Source organism: Ursus maritimus, unplaced genomic scaffold, assembly GCF_017311325.1.
Source record: "Ursus maritimus isolate PB19 unplaced genomic scaffold, ASM1731132v1 scaffold_24, whole genome shotgun sequence".
In the NCBI taxonomy this organism is placed as follows: domain Eukaryota; kingdom Metazoa; phylum Chordata; class Mammalia; order Carnivora; family Ursidae; genus Ursus; species Ursus maritimus.
In genome coordinates this window covers 15,596,470-15,615,068 of record NW_024424897.1, presented here as the reverse complement: position 1 = coordinate 15,615,068, position 18,599 = coordinate 15,596,470, and the positions used below count along the sequence as shown (strand labels likewise).

General features: G+C 45.3%; 1 protein-coding gene across 1 annotated transcript in view; it reads right to left on the bottom strand.

Annotated features, from left to right (window-relative positions):
- MARCHF10 (membrane associated ring-CH-type finger 10) overlaps positions 1-14,996 on the bottom strand; it is a 79,416-nt gene extending 64,420 nt beyond the window's left edge. The window contains exons 1-2 of the mRNA XM_040640430.1: positions 14,644-14,996; positions 7,423-7,529 (exon numbers count right to left, since the gene is read on the bottom strand). Coding sequence (XP_040496364.1) covers positions 7,423-7,512 — 90 coding nt within the window. The 5' untranslated portion in view covers positions 7,513-7,529; positions 14,644-14,996. The remainder of the gene's footprint in view (positions 1-7,422; positions 7,530-14,643) is intronic.
- Positions 14,997-18,599: the final 3,603 nt, after the last annotated feature.

Below are 18,599 nucleotides of genomic sequence, written 5' to 3'. Positions count from 1 at the left end.
TTTTTTTTTTTTTTTTTTTAAATTATTCGGCGGGGGGGCAGTGGAGGAGCAGAGGGAGAGAGAATCGCAAGCACACTCCCCGCTGAGCTCCGTGGAGCCCAACACAGGGCTCCATCCCAAGACCCTGAGGCCACAATCTGTGCCAAAATCAAGAGTCAGATGCTCAACCGACTGAGCCACCCAGGTGCCCTGGCAATGTCTGTTTTAATAAATAATTTGAGCAAGAAAATCCCCAAAAGTACTGGACAGTAACTATGATAAATAAGTTAAACACTGAGCAAGAAAATAAACCAAAGTAAACCTGAAGAGAGTTAGCCAGAGAGTTTAATGACGTTCAAGTAAGGATGGGCCTCTTCTTTTCCATTCCTTTTCCAATGACTTCAGATTGGAGCCCGTTTGGGAGGAGCCCTGGCTCAGAGTGCTGTTTCCTGGAGCGGCAGATGTCTGTGTTATCCTAACCGACTGGGATTACAGGCGCAAGCAGCAAATGCTGATAGGCTCAAAGTGGAGGACGGTGTTAGCAAATGCACGCAGGACCAAGGCAGATTTTGTGGGATGAACAGAATTCTTGTGGGTTGAGTGTTTTTTGAAAATTCTCTCCAAGAATGCATGCAACTTAAATATTTCTTTACCAAAAGGGGAGGAGGAGTAGAATGCTTTGCAGTGTCGAAAAAAAAAATTCCCCTCTGGTTCCTCATGCCTCCTCCTCTCATAGAGGAGCCCGAGAACAAACCGGTGTCAGGGTAGGTAATTTTTATCTTGATGCAGCCAAACAATCTTTCTGTGTAAATCAAACAATGGTCCTCTTGAAGTGATAGCTTTGCCCTGTTGAAGGAACATAGGGATAGAGGCAAGTCCAGACTTCCAGTCCTAGAAATAGCAAGAACCTAGCCGTAACGGCTTCTCATCCTCCAGGGGCTAGTTTTCTCGTTATTTGTAAGTTTTTTGTTTTTTTGTTTTTGCCATTTTTGATGCTGATATGTTTCCACTTTGGGGGGCCTGGAGTGGCAGGGCAGAGTGTGAAATCCATAGGATGGGGAGGAGGAACTGACGCATCGTAACTCATGATCACCAGGGGCTCCCCTTCCCCTGGAGATTTAAAAATATTCCCCTTTCAATTCCACATGTCTGGAGCTAGATTGCTATAAATAAGTTTCTGTTCATGTGATGGAATTGGCTAAGCGCAGTCTTAAAACTGAAGGCTTCAGGTAACTCCTTATTTCCTCCTTGAGCTGGGGAGGCCCCCCCTTCACTCCTCCTGTGGCATCCCCCCCCCCCCCCCCAGCACNCCCCTCTGACTACGGGCACGCAGTCAGGCTGCCTACAGAGCACAAGCTCCCACTGTGGGGGCAGAACACAGAATGTGCATATATGCCTGTGGGGGATGACGTGGGTTCTGTGACTCACTGTAACTCAATACGGGTAAACATGACAAATCCCAGCTCTGCCACTTTCTCGCAACGTGACCTTGGGCAGGCTGACTAACTCCATTGATTCTTGCTTCCCTCATCTGTAAGAGGGAGATGCCCTGTGCCGCCAGATTGCCGGGGAGCCTGGGGCCCTGTTGGCAGGACGCTTAGCAGAGTGGCTGGCTCCTGGCGAGTGTTCAGTGAAAGGCACTCATCACTGCCATCATCACCGTCATCACCGTCATTATCATCATTAGGCTTTAATTGTTGTTTCTGATCCCATTGCTTGCTTTACGTCTATTTCTAAAGCCAGCCTTTGCCAAATCACGTGACTCTGATCCTGGTCAGGGAAGAAGAAAGAATCTTTCTGTCTGGGCCTGAGCTTCATCCTTGTTTTTGTGCCCTGGAGGCAGAGGTCTGTTTCCTAGGCCTGCAGTTCCCCCACCAGACAACTGAGGAGATCCTGCCCTTAGTCAGTCCGGGTACCTCATAAACTGCTTTTTCTTCAGTGTTACAGTTTTCTGAATCCACAGGGTGGAGGTGGGGGCGGGGGATGCCTCAGTTTCTTATGCTTATTTGATTATCGGTCTCACCTTCAAGTCCTCATCTGGGCTCCTGGGGTCTTAAGAAACCCTGGACCATAGGACCATAGGGACACTTCCCTGGCCTCACGGTTCCAGTATGAACCACCCCCTCCGCCACCACAACGCATCCCTGCCTCCCGAGCTCGGTGGCCTCTGCCAAGGTTGCTCAAAGCCTTCAAGCGTTATGAGAAGTGGGACTTGCCATTGCTTCGGTTGGTACTTTCTGTTGTTCTTATGATCTAACATGCATAATCCGGAGTTGGGGGGTTTAATTACCACTGGTGGCATTATTCAAGTTCATTAGTTTCAATTTGACACGCTATTCCCCTCAAATGAGTTTCTTTTCCTTTTCTGTTTGTGGAGAGGACAGAAGCACGTACCTCAGAGGTGAGCAGAGCAGAGAACGCCCCCCCCCCCGGCTCCAGTGGGAGGGGAAGCTGAATTTTCTCTACTCCCTCAACCCTCTGAGTGGATGGTCCCCAAGCCCCCACTATCTGGCATTGTCACCTGTCATGTCCTTGAACAAGTTTATAGCATCATGTTCAGTTGTTTGCTCAGTCCTTGAAAGATCAGGATGAATAAATGACAGGAAATGAAACCCATCCGAACACATTTGATAGACTACGGAATATCATTCTGAAATGCCAAGTGTAATCTTTCTCTCCAGCTTTCAGTAGACATTAATGGCTAAATTCTGCCTCAAGTTACATAAACACATTTGACCAAAAGAAGGAAGGAAAAAAAATCTGTGCAGCATGAACACCCTTGAAGAAACAGAGCCAAATCCTGAGATGGCATGTAATTATGTACTAGCTACCAGATTCTGAAATAGCATGTAATATGCCAAATAGATGTTTATTTCCTCTTGTTTTTTCAAAAGGGTCCCACCCAACCACTGAAAGGAGCAGCATCAAAATAACTCAGGGTGGGTTTAAGCCACCTCTCCTGGTGCCGGCACACAGACCTGTAAAGGCACTGCTAATTTGGTGCATACCAACCCTTAGCGTATTTTAGGATGTTGCAGGAATAGTGTACACAGGAGGTATGTAAGGGCTTCAATTTGAGCCAGTTCATTAAAGGCAAGTGAGGCACAGGAAGGAATCTGTGGCAAATGTATATGATTTAGGAGTCCTATCTAGTTATTAGGTCTTACACTATTTGTACACCCTGAAATGGGGAGTCCCTAGTGTCCAGGCAGTTGCTGCACTGAGAGTGAAAGCTGGGATTCCTTGGGCCAAACTCATTGATGAACCAGGGTTTCGATGTCAACCCGATGAGAAGTCTGCCTTAGTAAATTATCTAGATACACACAGGCCATATATGGACCAAGTTACTGAGGGGTTATTAAGGTCATGCAATTGATTCTTAAACCCCTACTTTAAATCCTTTCTGGAACAAGACAAGGGAGACTAAATCATACAAATAGCTCACCACTGTTCCCTTCAAAGTCGTTTCTGTGGGTTGCTATATCTTTAATTCAACAATACTCAGAACATATTAAAGACAACCTTATTTATTTTTTGCAGACTTTGTGGTGAGTGGTTTTGAAAATGCTCAATGAGGGTGGACTTGACCTTGAGAAATAGTTACAAGTCAGCTGAATCTAAGACTGATAAACAGAGTTGGTGGTCAAGTTAGGTAATGCTGGCTCACATCAACAGCAGGACATTCAGTTCAACACAGAAGAGTAAGACTCCATCCCTGCCCTTAAGAAGCTGTGGTCCAGATTGAGGGGAAGTCACCCAGAAGACAATTTCAATACAATTTCATAAGAAACGTGAAAGAGGTATGAAGGGGTGCTTTGGTATTGGAGTGATGGAAATGTTCTAAAGCCAGATGATGGTGATGGCTGCAGATTTGGTAAATTTACAGCAAGTCATTAAATTATACACTTAAAACAGGTGAATTTTATGATATGTGAATTATACCTCAATAAAGTGGTTTTTAAAAGAAGGGTGTGGTGGGAGTACAGAGGTTCCATTTAGTTCTAAATTCAAACAGCAGTCTTTACCACCCTTGTCAAGAGAGTGAAGAAGGGGGAAGTAGGGGTCAGAGAAGCGGTAAAGATTTAGGCTACTCTGGCTATGGTTCTTGGGTCTTGGACCTGCCTCTAAGTGAGGGGAAACAACTCGAGGGTTTCATGCATTCCAACTGCATCGTCAAGTTCACATTTTAGATAAATTTCAAAAAAGCAATCTGAAGGATGCCAAGGTTGGAGGCAAGGAGACTGGTAATAAGGACATTGTAATGATCTTGGAGAGAAACCACGGAGGTGGGAACCAGGGTGGTGGTGATGGGATGAAAGGAAGGCACAAGTTCACGAGCTTTTAGGTGACGGCGGCAGGACTTGGTAACACATGGGATGTGAGTGGTGAGGGAAAGGAGTCAAGGAAGGCTTACATACAGAGGAGGACAGCAGAGGTGGACATGCTGAAGTGCCTCCGTAACATCCAGGTGGAAATGGCCAACAAGCAGGTGTGCATGTGAGTGCCACACTTTGGGGAGACTCAGGATTACAGGCCATTAGTCTACGAGTGATGGTGAAAAACGTGGGAGGGAGGAGATGGGTCACAGAGACCTTGTGAGTTGGAAGAAAGCTAGGCTGCTGGAAACCGGGGGAATTAACATTTATGGGGCAGGGAGAAGAACGTGAGAGAAACAGAAGGAAAATCAGCAGTGTGTGCTGTCAGAAAGCCAAAAGAGTAATGTTTTGAGAAGGAAGGAGTAATAGTGTCAAATGTAGATAAAGCTTCAGAAAACAAAGACCAAAAAGATGTCCCTTAAATTTGACCTCTGACCTTAGAACAACTTCAGGGGAGGGGAGGGGACCGCCAGGCTGCAGCGGGTTAGGAATGAACGGGGGTGGGGGGAATGGATATAGAAATGTAGCAGGTTGGGGACATCTTGGGGACAGTGCCAGGGCTGTGGCTAGAGAAGGACTGCGTGTCCTGCAGCTTTGTTCTTTTGTTCTCAGGACAGGGGGTACTTGAGCATGTTTGTAGGCTGAGCCAATTAGAAGGAAGGAAATGTCAAAGATACAGATGACAAGTCCCTGGATGGAGAGGGGCTAGACACAACGGGGTGTGGGCCAAGAGAATGTCGCTTCCCCCTGGGGACTTGAGGGCTGGATGGGTGTGTAGCCTGGAATGGAAGGGGAGGAGTGGCGAGGCTTCCCACCTGATGGCCTTGGGTCCTTTGCTTTGTTTCCTGCGTGTATTAAACAGGAAGAGAAGTTCTTTGTTGAGAGTGTGGGGACTGCAGGTCTGAAATAAGTAGGAAGGTTGAAAACCAATGATGACAGAGGGAGCTGATGGACAAGTAAGCATGTTGATGTGAGTCAACCTTCACTCCTTTCTCTCCCTCACTCCGCCTCTCCTTATATTGGCATGATGTCAGTTCTGCTTCTGTTTCCTGGGTTGGGCCACCTCTCACCACCTCCACTGCTACCCCCTGGGTCCGAGCCACCATCATTTCTCTCCTAAATTTCTATTTCCTTACCAAGTTTTTCTGCTGCTTCCCTAGCTCCTTTCCTTTCTGTCCCATACAGCAGCAAGAGTGATCTTTAAACACTGTAAATCGGATCATGCCGCTCCCCCACTTAAAATCATCCCAGTAATTCTCCCTAAGAATAAACTCCAAACACCAAACTTTGTCCTGAAAGATTCAACATGATCTGGCTCGTTTATCTCTCCTACCTTGTCATGTGCCACATTCTCCCTTGATCAATGTGTTTCAGCCACTCTGGCCTTCTTTTGTTTCTTCCAGGGCTCCAAGTTAGTTCCTGCCTCAGGACCTTTTCACTTGCTTCCCTTCTGCTCAGGATGCTCTGGCCTGCTCTTTCCCATCTTTCACCTCTACAACCAGATGTTACTTCCCCAAAGAGGCTTCCCTACCTGTGTAAGGGAGCATCACCCCCCCAGCCGGTTACCTCTGTTTGCCTCCTTGTATTTATCAGCAATCAAAACTATCTTACATATTTATTTACTTGTGTGTATTGTTTGTTTCTCAATTCCAGAATAAGAAATCTGGGAGAGAAGGGACTTTGTTTAGGACATTGTAGGCACTTGATATGCATTGTTATTTATAAGGAGAGTGTTGAAAGTATCCTTATTAATAAGGGCAGTGTTGAAAGTCCAAGGAAATCAGAAAAATAAAGCCCCGGTGACTTCAGGCCACACAGCTGTGTGATTTTCTTCAGCAGACATCAAATAATAAGATTGATTTTCTTATGTGCTTGTTCTGGAGACAATTTCAAACAAGCATTTCCAAATGAGGGTCAGGTGGCAGAGGCATCTTGGTGAAAAGCAGATGGATTCCCAGTGTGACCAGTTCAGGTATTTACATTCTTATTCATTTTACAGAAATTCCCTCAATTTTACAGTCTTGTACGTGGGTTGGCAAGTTGTGGGAGGAAATTGCTGACTCTGTTTCCAGCCCCACAGCTAAGCTGCGTTATACAGGTGAAATCAGGTTACTGAGATCGGTCTGGTTTCCTTGGTGACCCAGGAGGTTTGGTTATATTTGAAATTGCTAAGAAGGATAAAAATCTGATAGTGACAGTTCAGTGTTTTCCTCAGGGAAGGAGCGCTTTTGATTCCTCAGCTGAAGCTGAGGACATGCCTCCTTGATTGGCAAGGGTTGACCTCTGGCCCGCAGGCTGAGCGACACCTTCTCGCCGCTCCCAGAATCTCACGCCCAGTCTGGCAAGTTTGTCCTGTGCCAGCTCTAGGTAATTACATCATGACTCCTCGGGCTCTCTGTCTGTTTTGTTTTTGCATGTAAACACTGTAACTAGGGTGACGAATAGTTAGCTTATTGGAGAATGTGTTGACCACCTTTCTTCTGGTGGGATGACAGTGGAAAGGCATGTTATTTTATAAATGGTAGGTCGACCCCATTAACTCTTTAATGTTTTTTTTCTGGATAGCTGGTTTATCAAACTTAAGCCTTCATGTCATTCGTTGACAAGGTTTGTGTGCCAAGCTCTGTGTTAAGTACTTTTCGAGTGTTATTTTGTTTTCATGACAATATTATGAAGTGGGTACTATTATTATTTTTTTTTAGAGAGGGCGGGAGGGGCAGAGGGAGAGGGAGAGAGAGAATCCTAGGCAGACTCCACGCACAGCACAGAGCCCAACGCAGGGCCTGATCTCACAAGCCTGAGACCGTGACCTGAGCTGAGATCAAGAGTCAGGTGCTTAACCAACTGAACCACCCAGGCGCCCCAAGGTGGGTACTGTTATTAACCCCATTTTAAGGTGAGGGAACACAGAGAGGTAAAATGGCTTTCCATGGTCACACATCTAGGAAGTGATGGGTTTTGGATTTTAGGAAGTGATTACTGCTTATCATGTCCTCATACTATAGCCTGAATTCTCTCCTGAGACTGTAGGTGACAGTGGGAGGTAATTCTAGGTTTTTGCAGTTACCTGATATTCAGAGTCCACCTTATGCTGCATGTCCCGCAGATATTGAACATTACTCACGAACTTCTGCCTGTCCCTTGCTTCATGCAACATGATTCTTAATCCCCAACCTGCATATAAAAGATAAATAAATGTGCTGTGACAGAACCCTTTGTTGCTGTGCCATATTTGGATTTATCTTAGTATAATTGCTTTTATTCTCTTATTAATCTAACTTCCATTGTTTGAAAGGCACAGATGCTCCTTTCAGCCAGCAAGGACTCTCTGTATTGGTGTGGATGCCTATACAGCCCTCCTGTTCTGGGCATAAATAATGCAGCCACATTCATCAGCTGGCTTCAGTGATCCCATCCTGGTTATTCACAGGGGGTTTGACTGACAGACACCTGATTCAGAAGCAGTTCTACGACTTGCCAAAAAAAGAAAGAAAACCGAAGAACCTCATGAAATTAGCAAAGACTCAAGTTATGAGCGCCTGGTCACTTCAATTCACTTATTCAACAATCGCGTCCCTATTCCAACTGAGACGCTATGCTGGGCGCTAGGATACAGCAGTCAGCAGGATGAATGTGCCCCTGCCTTGGTGTCACTTGCAGTCAGGTGGACGGAGGGCTGACATTGAATATCGCTGAACTCCATGAGGTTTTCTCATGAACCTGCCCCTCCTCCAGAATTGCCTGAGGGGAATGTTCACACCGCCCAGTGAGCTCCTCCACATTCCCTCTCCGTCGCCATCCATATCATCACCCAGCCCTGATGATTTTCTCCCCTGAGTAGCCCCCGAATCCGTCATGGTGAGAGAGTGGGCCCTGCTGTGAGACTCTGTGGGTTCAAATCCCAACTCTTTGAGCGCCGTCAAGGGAACCTTAATTGTGATAAGTGCTATGGAGAGGAAATGTGGGCTTCTTTGAGAGATGGTTATTATGGGAGGGCATGACATGGTCTAGGGGGCAAGGTTTTCCTCAGGAAATGACTGGGCTTGCTAAGGAGTGAGCCAGGCAAGAAGCGGGACAGAGAGCATCTCAGACAGAAAGGACAGCAGGTGCGGGAGCTTCAGGGTAGCAGGGGGCTGGTGCGGTTGAGGACCAGGAGGGCCAGTGCAGTTGGAGCAGACAGAGGGGAGAGCAGCAACGAAGAGGCTGTCGGGGAGACAGGGGCTGGTTCACTTAGAGCCTGGAAGGTTATGATTGCAAGAGCCAATATAACTGCCACTGGCAGTTTCCAACCTGGGGAGTAAATGGTTAGATTTGCATTTTATTTTATTATTTTTTAAAGATTTTATTTTTAAGTAATCTCAACACCCAACATGGGGCTTAAACTCACAACCCCAAGATCAAGAGTCGCACATGCTCTACCAACTGAGCCAGCCAGGGGGCCCTGGATTTGCATGTTCAAAGGCCCCTCCAGCTCTAGTGTAGAGAATGAATGGCAGTGGAGGTGGGGGTGGAGTAAATACCAAAGTAGAAAGACCCTTGGGAACACACAACAATAATCCAGATAAGACGGTGACCACACTTGGGCAGCAACGGAGGAGAGGAGGTGGGCGGGGGGCGGGTGGTGGCAGGCTTCTGAGCTGCTATTTACTGAGCCTCCTGAAGGGCCGGCACGCTTGTAAACATGTACACTCAGTACTTCCTTCGATCTCCAGGACCCTGCTTGAGGCAAGCACTCTATTTCCATTTTGCTGATAAGGAAACCGGGGCACGAAGGGAGTAAGTAACTTGCTTAAGGTTACAGAGCTGGTAAATGGAAGAGCTGGGGTTGGAACCCACGGAGTCTCACAGCAGGGCCCACACTCTCACCACGATGGATTCGGGGGCTACTCGGGAGAAAATCATCAGGGCTGGGCGATGATATGGACGGCGCAGGAGGGGGAATGTGGAGGAAGCCGGCCGGGTTACGGGCTCCAGCAGCTCGCCGGGCGCTGGTGGCCGGTCGGTGGATGCTTCCGGAGATATGTCTCGTGGTGAGAAAACCGCGTGGAGTTTGAAGCGGCGGGGGTGCAGCAAACGGAGAGGCCACGCCAGCGCCCAGATGCAGGGCTCTGGAGCTGACGAGAGAAGTAAGGATTTGGGCACCACTGGCATTGGGTGACAGCTGAAGTTGAAGGCAGTATGTGTACTGGAAAGAGGAGGAGAACCCGGGACAGAAAGCTGAGGAACATTCCAACTCGAGAACACCGAGCGGAAGAGAAGCTGCAAAGCAGCCAGAGAGGCAGGAGGCAAACCAGGTGGGCGCGGTTTCATCGATGCTGAGAAGAGCGTGTTGCAAGGAGCAGGTTATTTATAACCTTGTGAGAGCTCTGAAGACAGATTGCAGTGAATTGCGCAAATGAGAGGTAAGGAAGTAGAGACAATGCTCTCAAGAGCTCTGGCTCCGATTGGTGTGGCCTGAGTTTATGACCAAAATATTTAAAGTCACACAGTTATTAAACGGCGCTGTTCATGATGAGTCTGCTAGACCTCCTCGTGGTCATCTGAGGTCCTACACATCCTGCTTTTTTGGCCAGTGAAGCCCTTTCAGTGATTAATACACGTATTTTTTTAATTGACACAGAACAGGACATCTGTTTCATGCGTACCACAGAATGATTCAATATCTGTATATATTGCAAAACGATCATAGTAAGTCTCGTTAACATCCAACACCCACAGTTATAATTTTTTTCCTCTCATCATGAGAACTTTTAAGATCTACTTTCTTAGCAACTTTCAAATAGTATTTTTTTAAGTTGATTTATTTTATTTATTAAACTCTACACCCAACGTGGGGCTCAAACTCACGACCCTGAGATCAAGAGTCACACGCTCTTCTGACCGAGCCAGTTGGGCGCCCCTCAGATATGCAGCATTATTAACTATAGTCACCATGCTATACGGTACATCCTCAGTACTTATTTATTTTATAACTGGAAGTTTGTGCTTTTTGGCTTCCTTCACCCACATTGCCTCCCCCTGCCCCCATTCCCTGCCTCTGGCAACTGCCAGTTTGTTCTCTGAATGTTCTCTGTATCTATGAGTTTTGTTTTTTTAGATTCACATATGAATGAGATCATATAGTATTTCTTTCTCTGTCTGATATATATCTCATGTTTTATCTATTCCTCCATCAATAGATACTGAATTTGTCTCCATGTCTTAGCTATTGTAAATAATGCTGCAGTGAGTTAGTGCTTTGGATCAATAACCAGAAGTGGAATTGCTAGATCATATGGTAGCTCTATTTTTAATTCTTTGAGGAACCGCCATATTGTTTTCCACAGTGGCTGCACCAATTTATATTCCTACCAACAGTGCACAGGGATTCCCTTTTCTCCACATCCTGATCAACACTTCTTATCTTTTAGATACTAGACATTCTAACAAGGATGAGGTGATATCTCATTGTCAGTAAGGGTGATATGCATTCCCTTTTGATGAGTGATGTTGAGCACCTTTTCATGTAGCTGTTGGCCATATGTATGTCTTTTTGGGAAAAAGTCTATTTAAATCTTCTACTCATTTTTAAATTGTTTTTTTTTTTTTTTTTACTATTGAGTTGTATGCATTTTTTAAAAAAATATTTTGGATATTAACCTTTTATCAGCTATGTGATTTAGAAATATTTTCTCTCATTCAGTAGATTGCCTTTTCATTTTGATGACTGTTTCCTCTGCTATGCAGAACCTTTTTGGTTTGGTGTAGTCCAACTTGTTGGTTTTTGCTTTTGTTGCCTTTTTTTTTTTTTTTAAGTTTATTTATTTAATCTTTATACCCAACATGGGGCTCAAACTCATGACCCTGAGATCAAGAGTTGCCTGCTTTTCCACCTGAGCCAGCCAGGCACCCTGCTTTTGTTGCCTTTGATGCCTTTGATATCAAATCCAAAAAAGCATTGCCAAGACCAAGATCAAGTCACTTGCCACTTATGGAGTATTATGGTTTCAGGTCTTATGTTCAAGTCTTTAATCCATTTTGAGTTAATTTTTCTGTATAGTGTAATATCACCCAGTTACATTCTTTTCCATGTGCCTTCCAGTTTTCCCTGTGCCATTTTTTGAAGACACTGTCCTGTCCCCATTGTAAATTCTTGGCTCCTTTGTCATAAATTAATTGACTACATATGCATGAGTTTTCCAAGGCTCTCTATTCTGTTCCATTGATCTATGTGTCTGCTTTTATGCCAATATCATACAATTTTATTACTATAGCTTTGTAGTATTGTTTGAAATCAGGAAGCACATGGCCTCCAGCTTTGTTCTTCTTTCTGATACACATTTTTTAGTGACTACCATGTGATAGGTGCTGCTCTGGCCCCTCGAGAAACAGCAGGCTAAGATAGACAATATCCTTACCCTCAGGTGTTTGCCTTCTGAAGCTTTCCTTCCCCTCTCCATTTTTTTCAGTTGTGTAGATATTGGCACAATCAGGTTGCCCCTGACTCATGGTGACTCAGTGTCTGGCCTGGTCATTGTGAAATCTCACTAGGTTTACCTCCTAGCCCTGAGCAATATTATCTAGTAACTTGTGCTGCTTCCTCTGGAGCTGCTGTCTCTGAAGTATAGAAAGTTGGTCTTTGAGAATCCAAGTCCTACAATCCAACAGATAGTTCCACAGACTACATGCAAAACCTAAATTTTGCCTCCGAGGATTCTTAATAGTCATTTTAGAACTACACTTTAAAAGATCAATTTTGGGGCCCCTGGGTGGCTCAGTTGGTTAAGCATCTGACTCTTGATTTTGGCTCAGGTCATGATCTCAGGGTCGTGAGATCAAGCCCTGCTTCGGGCTCCGTGTTGGGCATGGAGCCTGCTTGAGATTCTCTTTCTCCCTTTCCTCCTCCCCCCTTCTCTTTCTCTCTCAAATAAATAATCACTTTCAACTTTTCATATGAATTTGTACCTGCACAGAATAAAGTTATGTTCCCACTCTTTTAGAAAAACAATGGTGTGAAAACAGGCAGAAAGATGAACCCCTGCTGCTACTGTTAGAAAGAGAAGCCTGTCTGAATATTAATCAGGCAGAGAACATAAGGTTTCATAACTAAAATGTGTTAATGGTCACTGAAGGGGCACATTCCAGAGTGTACTTGGATGATACATTTTGGTTACAAAATTAACATAGAAAAACCAACTAATATATCCTGGCTTTAATGCTGTGTTATTTTAAAGAGGCTTCTAAGTCAAGAGGCATGAAAAAACTTTGTCTAACTAGGTAGGAAATAACACTATTTGAACTACTTGCTAGGTTACCTCTGACTTCACAATCATCCACCAAATAAAGGACTTTCAAATTACCTACAAAAGTCTCTTTACCCTCCCATAAACTCTCTATTACTGTACTTTACTATAAAATCCATATTTAGAAGCATCATGGTGCCACATGTAATTTATTTAAATACACCAATACTCTGTGAGAGTAAACAAATACTATAGGCACCAGGGAAAGAGATCATTAGGAGATCACCACGGTTTAGGTAAACGCTCTCCAGCTTTTTGAAGTACCACTTGAACCTCATACTGTACTGCAGGTTTGAAAACTGACCAGGACGAACAAGAAACAGAAATAACAGTTTGGAAATAAATTCACATGAGATAATGCTTAATTTGCAGATCTCACTTGAGTGGGCCTACTCAGCCAGATGGCCATTTGAAGCCCCCAATTTTTTCCTCCTCAAATACAGACAGGTGGGGGAGGGGGGTGATAATAAAATGTGGGCAAGGCACATGTTTCTAAAATAGCATTCTGTATTCTTTTTCATTTCTCACCTTTGAACTGCTTCTCAATTTAAAATCCACTCATGGTCATGCACGCTTCTGTTTTAAGTCTCTGGTGACAATATATTGGGCCAAATATGTGCTTTAAAAATCAACTTAAGAAGCCATATTAAATTGGGAGAGGGAGAAGGAGAGGAGAAGGGAGTAGGAGGGATGTGGGCAAGGGAGAAGGGAGCCCTGCTTTGCTGAAAGCAAGAGCGAGTGATTCTTCTTGGCCTCAAAATTCTACATATCTGTGAAATTTCAATGAGGAATATTCTAAGAACTTTGTGACATATGTATTCCTCTCTAGTGTAAGTTTGCAATGAATTCAAACCAAGTTTTCCTGACTAAGGAGAACAGAATCTGATTGCAGAATAGATTTCTTTCAGTTCTCTAAAATATCACGTACTGTCCTTCTGCTCTATGACCACATTTGTCAAAAGAATTGGAGGGAACTCTTTTTAATAACATCAAGCTATTTCACTGTTTTCCTCTTAAAAGTTTCTAATATGTTCTCATATCAGAAGTATTAAAGTGAATATTTTATTGGCTCAGCAATAAAGAAAAATGTAAATTTAAGCCCCTCTTTAGGCTGCAGGTTCCTTTGGACCAAAATCTATATGGCTATATTAATACCTGACAATCTGGTTTATAAATTCCCCCCCTTTTCCACAACTGAGTGCTTGGAACTAGGAGCTCAGAACTTATTTCTCCTTTTACACCATTAATTTGCAATGACAAAGATTACTGGATTTCTTTAAGTCTTAGCTTAAAAAAATCTTAAGAGTTCTAAAATCTTATAAAAATTACTTGAATATAAACAACAAAGATGAGTGATTTCGGGCCAATTTTGCTAACACCCCACTACTGAGAGAATGCTGTGACCGAAGGCACAGTGAAGGAATTGACATGAATGGGGGGAGATAATCGGAGTCTCCCAGCCAATTTGGTGTAAGAAGTCAAGCGGTGGGGGGTGTAAGGGGCTTGTAAGAAAAGCTCTTTGGCGGTGACTCTTTATTTTATTGTGAAACTGTGACAGAGATGGGCGGTCACACACTGAATAGACTCCATGTGTAACTGGGAAACTTTGGGGGGGTGGGGTTGATGTCACAGGCTTGACAAGCAATTCGACGCTCCCAACGATGATAGTGTGAACAATTTCCCTCTCCGAAGCCAGAGGGGCCTTGCAGTCCGTGTAGACCTACTCTGGACTTGCAGACGCGAAGAGCCTGCGGGGAAGTTACGCAGCTGCGGGGCGGCTGCCAGTGTGCAAATAGTGATCACCGGGCCCCCCATACCTGTCCCTTTGAAGCAGGAAAACACGGGGACAGCTCGGGGAGAGGGAGCGGCCAGGCCGCCAGGCTTCGGCCCGATTTCTCTCCAGAATGGCCGAAGCAGAAAGGAGAGGGTGTCCCCCTTTCCCTCCCCACACCTCCTCGGAGGACTGGGGGCAGCCGGGGGCTCGCGCGGCTGGGGCGGGCCGTTACCTGGCTGGTCAGTCCTTCCCCACCTGTGCGGGCTGAAGGGCCCGAGGGGCGGGACAGGCGGGCTGGTCCGGGGCGGAGGGGCCGCCCATCAATCGCGCGGGGGCCGTCTCTGTGCTCTCTTCCTCCTCCTGTCTCGTCTCCCCTCCCGCTACCGGCCCCTCTTCCTCCTCCTCCCCGGAGGCAGCTTTCCGCGGCGGCGGCAGGGCTTTCTAGGGGCGGAGGCGGTGGGGGGCGGCTGCCTGGCGTCCTCCCGTTTCCTTGGCAACGCGGCCTCCTCGCGGCGCGCTTAGGAGCTGGGGCCGCGAGCGCTGGCGTGGGGGCGGGGCGGGGCCGGGGCCCCGAGGTCCTGAGCCCGGACGCGGGCACCCCGCGGTTGCCGTGGGAACGGGATGCGATCAGGGAGGCAGAGCGGTGCTGGCGGCGGGCAGGCAGAGAAGACACGCGGAAGGAGCACGCGGATTGGCTTTGTCTTGATGCCCAAGCCCAGACCCAGATATTGAGGCCGTCACCCCTGCTCCGAATCAGTGCTGTGCTTTGTAAAGAACGTGATTAGAAAACGAGAGGGGAAAATAGTTTTAACTGAATAAAGTAATATTAAAGGCAATAGATGTGGTGGAAAGACAGCGCAGCCCTAGAGTTTGAGCTGTTCAGGGGGATCTCGGAGATACCTGCTCCGAAATGAGAAGGAAAAAATAAACGATTAAGGGAGGTGCCCTGTCAGTTGCAGAACTGAGACCAGATCCCAGTTATCTCCTTGTTATCAGTAATCTTAGTTGCCTTTCCCAAGGAAGGACGTTGTTAGAGGTTTAGACTAATGCCCACAGATCTGGAAAGGACCAGAACCTGTGCTAGCCTCACCTTCTCTCTGCCAGGTTTATTTCTGTCTGTGGTTTTTGGTCGGCCAAGATGACTCTTCCATTCATTTTGTACATGCAGGCACTCAATAACTTGCATACTGATGTCAAGTAAGGGCATTTTCGATTGGATAGAGAATAGAGGGAAAGGAGAATAAAAATTCTTGAACCTTTCATTAGTGCCCAGCATCATCCCGAGGTGTCTGTGATTTGGGTGTCTTCTCAGCAATCCCCCAAATCCAGTTGTCATCCATATCTCCTGCAGCATTGCACCCTTCCTTCTATTCTTATCATCACCACCCTAGTTTGGGGCTCCAGGACCTCATGACTGGATTATTGTAAGGACCTCCTGCCCATGTCTTAAGCCCTTGTCTTCCATACCCTAGCCCCGCCATTTCCCTGATTCTGTAAGCAGCTTGGGTCTCATGTTGTGGTCCCCTGCTAAGAAGCTCTCAGATTCCTCCCTGACTGCGGCATAAAACCCAAACTCTTGACTACGGCTTTCCCTATACCCTCCCCCAGGCTTGCTTTCTTGGTTTTCCTCTGTCAGCAATTTTTCATTCATACTTCAGCCAGACCAGACTGCATATGATACTCTGAACATCACTCCCTGCCTTCACACCACATTCCAAGGCATGACCTGAGCCAGGGAGAGTCCAAATAATATGTACTTGGGTGAAACCTTTGTTTTGGGCACTTTGTCATCCAACCTCCATCGGTCCTTCCACAGTCACTAGTACTTTTCCATCCATGGTAGCTCAGCCCATGTTCTGTTCTTGTTCTTAGCTGGCTATCAAGTAATCCTTATCAAAGCATTAATTGGTAATTGAAGCATTAGCTGATAAGTACTAACCTAAGACCCCCTCCCCATGGTTATCTTTCCATCTTTTTAAAATTACTTTTTAAAATTCAAGTATAGTTGGCACACCATGTTACATTTGTTTCAGATGTACAACATAGCGATTCACAAGTTTATACATGATGCTGTGCTCGCCACAAGTACAGCCACCATCTGTCACCATACAACACTCTCGCAGTATCATCGACTCTATTCCTTATGCTGTGCCTTTTAGTTCCATGTCTTATTCATTCCATAGCTGAAAGTCTGAATCTCCTACTCCCCTGCACCCATTTGGCCCGTCCGCCTACCCCCTCTCCTTTGTTTGTTCGTGTATATATAGGTCTGATTCTGCTGTTTGTTTGTTTATTTGTTTGGATTCCACATATGGGTGAAATCATATGATATTTGTCTTTCTCTGTCTGACTTACTTCACGTAGCATAATACCCTCTAGGTCCATCCATGTTGTCCCAAATTTGCCTTTCAATCTTGATCAGACACACTGATTGAAACTATAATAGTGAAATGATAGATGGAGAGCTTGTTCTGTTGAAGTTAGGACCCCCTTCAAATGAAAATAATCATAACGATTAATGATAATCAGGACGAACAGAGGAGGAAGTGGAAGCCCAGGCGAGATAGTTAAAGAGAAGTGACATGCCTGAGGACACAGGTAAGAAGCAGACAAGAGCTCAAAGGAAGGGCTCCCTATTCTCAGCTCCTGATGTTGCCTACTAGTAAGAAAAGCACCATGGCACATGTTAGATCCAGATTTTTCTCCTTCCACTTCAACATCTGTATAAAATAATACTATCTGCCTCAAAGCATCAGTGTGGAGATTAAACAAGAGAGGGCCAAGCATTTGACATCACACTTGGTCTACAGTAAGCACTCAATAATTTACTTTCTGAGGCACATTTTAAGATTTTATTTAATGCACATGAGTGAAAAGCATAAATATTTTCAGATTTTTATTTTTTATTTTATTTTTTATTTTTTAAGTAATCTCTACACCCAAGGTGGGGCTCGAGCTCACTATCCTGAGATAAAGAGTCACGTGCTCCACTGACTGAGAAAGCCGCACACGCTGCTATTTTCAGATTTTTCAGTAACAAAGTTTGGAGATGTCACTTCATAGCTCAGTTTTAAACTCTTCTACGTTTCAAAGTGTTTCTGAAAATTAAGCTCCATGAAAAGAATCCTGGTGCTCTTGAAAGAAGGTGGCAGTGCCAGGGGCCAGCCCATAAACGGTTACCCAGTGACTCCAACTTTAGCGTTTGAAGAATAAACTTAAGCTTGTAAAATAAGATTGGTTCTAGCATTAAGCGAAGTGTTAAGGAAGAGAAATATTGACATGAGGGGGAAAAAAAAAAACAATTCCTGACTGGGGAAAGGATCTTTCTCTTCGCAAAATTCTTTGTAAAATGTCCCTGGTGGATGATGAATAAGTGAAGAAAACAGAACTTAGACTCAAGTAAATCATGGGTTCTAATGAGGGAGATATTTGGTGTTTGCAAATAAGCATCAGGAAGTTCTGTAGCTTAATCTAAGAGTTCTGTAAAGGGCAGCCTCAAGTATAAAATTTCAGGAGTGTTCCATGTATTAAGTTTCAGAAATAACATTTTTGAGGGAAATATTGAATTCAGTGCAAAGAGTAAGCTGACCAGAGGGGGTAGTTATGCATTCCAAGCCTCCCAAGACGGACTATCCCCTAAGCCTGGGATATCCAGGAGCCTCACTGAGACCTGGCTCAGCTACTCATCTGATCTGGAACAACACAAGCTCTTTGTCCACCTAATATTTCCTCCTCCTAAGAGAGGAGTCTAACTAGGTCACTTTGTTACTGTCTAATCAGGAGCTCTCCTGCCAAGTGGCCTCAGAAGCTGATGGCCTCCCTTATTATATACTAACACGGTCAGTTTTACCTTGGGCTTCGCCATGACTGCTTAAGGCCAATGTGGTGGTGTTGCTTTCATTCAGTGTACAAGGCATGAGCCAGCAGTTTGTTTATGGAAAAAATCTCTAGGAGTGACTTTCCTGAGGAGGGGACTGGGGGCATGGTAGTCCTCTAAAGTCTCAGGAGATCTCCTCCAGAACGTCTCTATGCGGGGGATCCATCTGATTAATTTTAGAAACTGGCTAATGGCTTATTGAATATGCCATGGGCTGTTTTGACATTCTGCATTCATTCCCTAGCTCTATTTGGCCAAAGCATGCCATGCGACAGTCTCTTAATGTCATTTATGAAACGTGGCCTGTAGAG